The sequence below is a fragment of the Saprolegnia diclina genome (assembly GCF_000281045.1).
Source record: "Saprolegnia diclina VS20 unplaced genomic scaffold supercont1.48, whole genome shotgun sequence".
In the NCBI taxonomy this organism is placed as follows: Eukaryota; Oomycota; class Saprolegniomycetes; order Saprolegniales; family Saprolegniaceae; genus Saprolegnia; species Saprolegnia diclina.
In genome coordinates, this window is record NW_008246115.1 from 435969 (window position 1) to 438861 (window position 2893).

Consider the following 2893-nt stretch of genomic DNA (forward strand, 5'->3'; position numbering starts at 1 on the left):
TAGAGAACGCAGCCGGGGGTCGCGGCACAGTCGTTGCAGCAGTTAGCGGCCGTCGGCTGCGATGTTGATGCAATGTCGTTACCGGGGTAGTCGATGTTGCTCTGGTAGTTGGTGCAGGTCGTTGGCGTTGGCGTTGGTGTCGGTGTTGGCGTCGGTGTTGGCGTCGGTGTCGGTGTCGTGCCAAGAAACCCCGACTGTGCGCCCGGCTTGTTGGACGGCGCGCCTTGAGCCGACTTGAGGTAGCACGTGCCGCCGCTCTGGTTCGTCCAAACGTAGAGGATGCACCCGGGCGTGGCCGCGCAGTCGTTGCAGCAGTTGCTGGGGTTCGCTTGAGACGTCGACTTGATGTCGTTGCCAAAGTAGTCGATGTTGGGCTGCAAGTTGTTGCACGTACTAGGCACGAGGAACGCCGCCTGCGCACCCGGCTTGTTGGACGAGGTGCCCGCTGCGCTCTTGAGGTAGCACGTGCCACCGCTCTGGCTCGTCCAGACATAGAGGATGCACCCCGGGGTGGCCGCGCAGTCCCCGCAGCAATTGCTGGGGCTCGCTTGGGACGTCGACTTGATGTCGTTGCCAAAGTAGTCGGTGTTGGGCTGGATGGTGGAGCACGTCGCCGCGCCGACGACGCCGATGGAGGCCGCCGAGAGCGAGAGCAGAAGCGCTGCGTAGGTCCCGAAGCTGCGCATGACAAATCGGATTCAAAAGTGAGCCGCTCCGTGCAGCTCGTACTGGAAACAGCTTGCGGTTTGTATCCACATACTAACCCAAAGACAGGACCATATCTCGAAGCGCCCAACGGTTGAGGCTAGGGCTACGCGTCCCGACCAGTCTTACCCTTGTACGTCATTCCAAGTTTGGTCACCGGCGGCTAAAATTTGACGCATGCAACCTTTGACATCTCGTCTGCTGAGCCGGGAACTCGGCTCAGGTCGCTCGTAGGGTCGTCTCAGCCTCGGGAAACCAAGACAAGAGATGTGAAGCGTACCACGTCGAAAGCGACGAAGCTCGAGATGGCTGCGTTGGATGACGCGGTCGCATCATAGCAGCTTGTCCGAGTACGCCATGAGCATCGACCACAGCGCATCGTTGAACAGCACCGTCGCCGCCATGCTGATGCAGAAGCTGATGGCGCTGTCATATCCGGACAACACTCCACGACGCGGTGATTGGTTGATTCAAATGCTTTTTGAACGAATGAAAGTGGCTCGGCGCGTGCTTTTTAGCCAATCCAAACATATTCCAGCGTTCGGTTTAAGCGCGGGTGGGATTGAGTGGCTACCTTCCTCATACCGCCATGAGCTGGCCCCAAAGCTACCGCTGTAGCAAGTGAACGACAAGCTCAGAAAGGCAACGAGCACGGTGCGCCACGTCTGTGGCCCGTGTCATCAAGATTTCCTTCGCATGCAGCTTTACCCCACCAAGGAGTGCTCACGAGAAGCGATGATCCGAGTGGGCGCGAGGTAGGTCTGCGGAGAACCATGCACAATACTGGAAGGTGGTGAGATGCGAGGGCGGTCGACCTTCTTGCCACCGCTTGGTCCTACTCGTTTCTTCGTAGCGCTACCGAGCTGGGTTGCACTGTCTGTGTCGTTGGTGAGTCGATACCACAGAGGTGCGTCATTTGACTCTGGGCTACTTCAAGCGATGCTTGGATCGCGGCAGCTACTCGCCGGAAGAAATGAAAAATATATGCATTCCCACCACCGCGTTGACGTGTGGTTTGTATGCTCATACAAACCACAAGCGTAACACGACCACGGCCGCATCGTCGCTCGCACTCACTTTTCGATTCGACTCGCCATGTGCATTCGCTTCCAAGCTCTCCTCGCTCTCCTCCTCGTGACGGTCTGGACGAGCGTCGTCGGTGCGGCGACCTGCACCGCCTTTGTGGCCGACACCGACTACTTTGGCAACGACATTGCGTCCACGTCCCAGCCGACGGCTGCCAACTGCTGCAACGACTGCGCCGCGACGCCCGGCTGCATTCTGTACGTCTGGACCAACACAAACGGCGGCACGTGCTACCTCAAGAACGCCCAAGGTCCCGCGTCCAACAAGCCCGGCGCGCAGGCCGCCGCGCTCACGCGCAGCTCGTGCTTTAATTTTCAGTTCAACGTCGACTACCCGGGCAACGATATTGCGTCGACGCTGCGTGCCTCTCCCAGCGACTGCTGTGGCGACTGTGCGACGACGCCGGGTTGTGTCTTGTACGTCTGGACGAGCCAGAGCGGCGGCACGTGCTACCTCAAGAACGCCCAGGGACCGTCGATCAACAAGGCAGGTACGCAGTCGGCGCGTCTCGCACCGAGCTCGTGCTCCAACATCCAGACCAACATCGACTACTTTGGCAACGACCTCAAGGCGACGTTGCGGCCGGCGGCGAGCGACTGCTGCCGCGACTGCGCGGCCACACCCCGCTGCGTCCTGTACGTCTGGACGAGCACGAACGGCGGGACGTGCTACCTCAAGTCGGCTCAAGGCGCGGCATCCAACAAGCCGGGCGCGCAGTCGGGGTTCCTTGGCAACGTCGCCCCGCCACCAGCTTGCTCCAACCTTCCGAACAACCTCGACTTCTTTGACAATGACATTACGTCGACGGCCCAGACCAACCCGGCCAACTGCTGCGGCGACTGCACGGTGACGCCTGGCTGCGTCCTGTACGTCTGGACGAGCCAGAGTGGCGGCACGTGCTACCTCAAGTCGGCCCAAGGCGTGCAGTCCAACAAACCCGGAGCTCGGGCCGGTGTCCACAACGGCCCACCGACCTGCAGCGCACCGCTGGCCAACACGGACTATACGGACCAGGACTTGAGTAACGTTGGAGCGACGTCTGTCAACCAGTGCTGCGCGGCCTGCCTCGCTGTCGCCGCTTGCAACGCCTACAGCTTCAAGG

At 60.6% G+C, this 2893-nt stretch overlaps 2 protein-coding genes across 2 annotated transcripts; one reads left to right on the plus strand and one right to left on the minus strand.

The window, feature by feature from the left end:
* Position 1: 1 nt before the first annotated feature.
* SDRG_12340 (hypothetical protein) lies at positions 2–686 on the minus strand (the record flags this gene model as incomplete). The annotated part of the gene is made up of 2 exons (XM_008618411.1): positions 2–56; positions 83–686. 2 exons carry the CDS (start codon positions 684–686, stop codon positions 43–45), a joined length of 618 nt encoding a protein of 205 aa, XP_008616633.1. The 3' UTR covers positions 2–42.
* A 1021-nt stretch (positions 687–1707) lies between these two features.
* Positions 1708–2816, plus strand: SDRG_12341 (hypothetical protein; the record flags this gene model as incomplete). Its single annotated transcript, XM_008618412.1, has 2 exons — positions 1708–2743; positions 2806–2816. The coding sequence occupies exons 1-2, from the start codon at positions 1801–1803 to the stop codon at positions 2814–2816; spliced, it is 954 nt and encodes a 317-aa protein (XP_008616634.1). The 5' UTR covers positions 1708–1800.
* Positions 2817–2893: the final 77 nt, after the last annotated feature.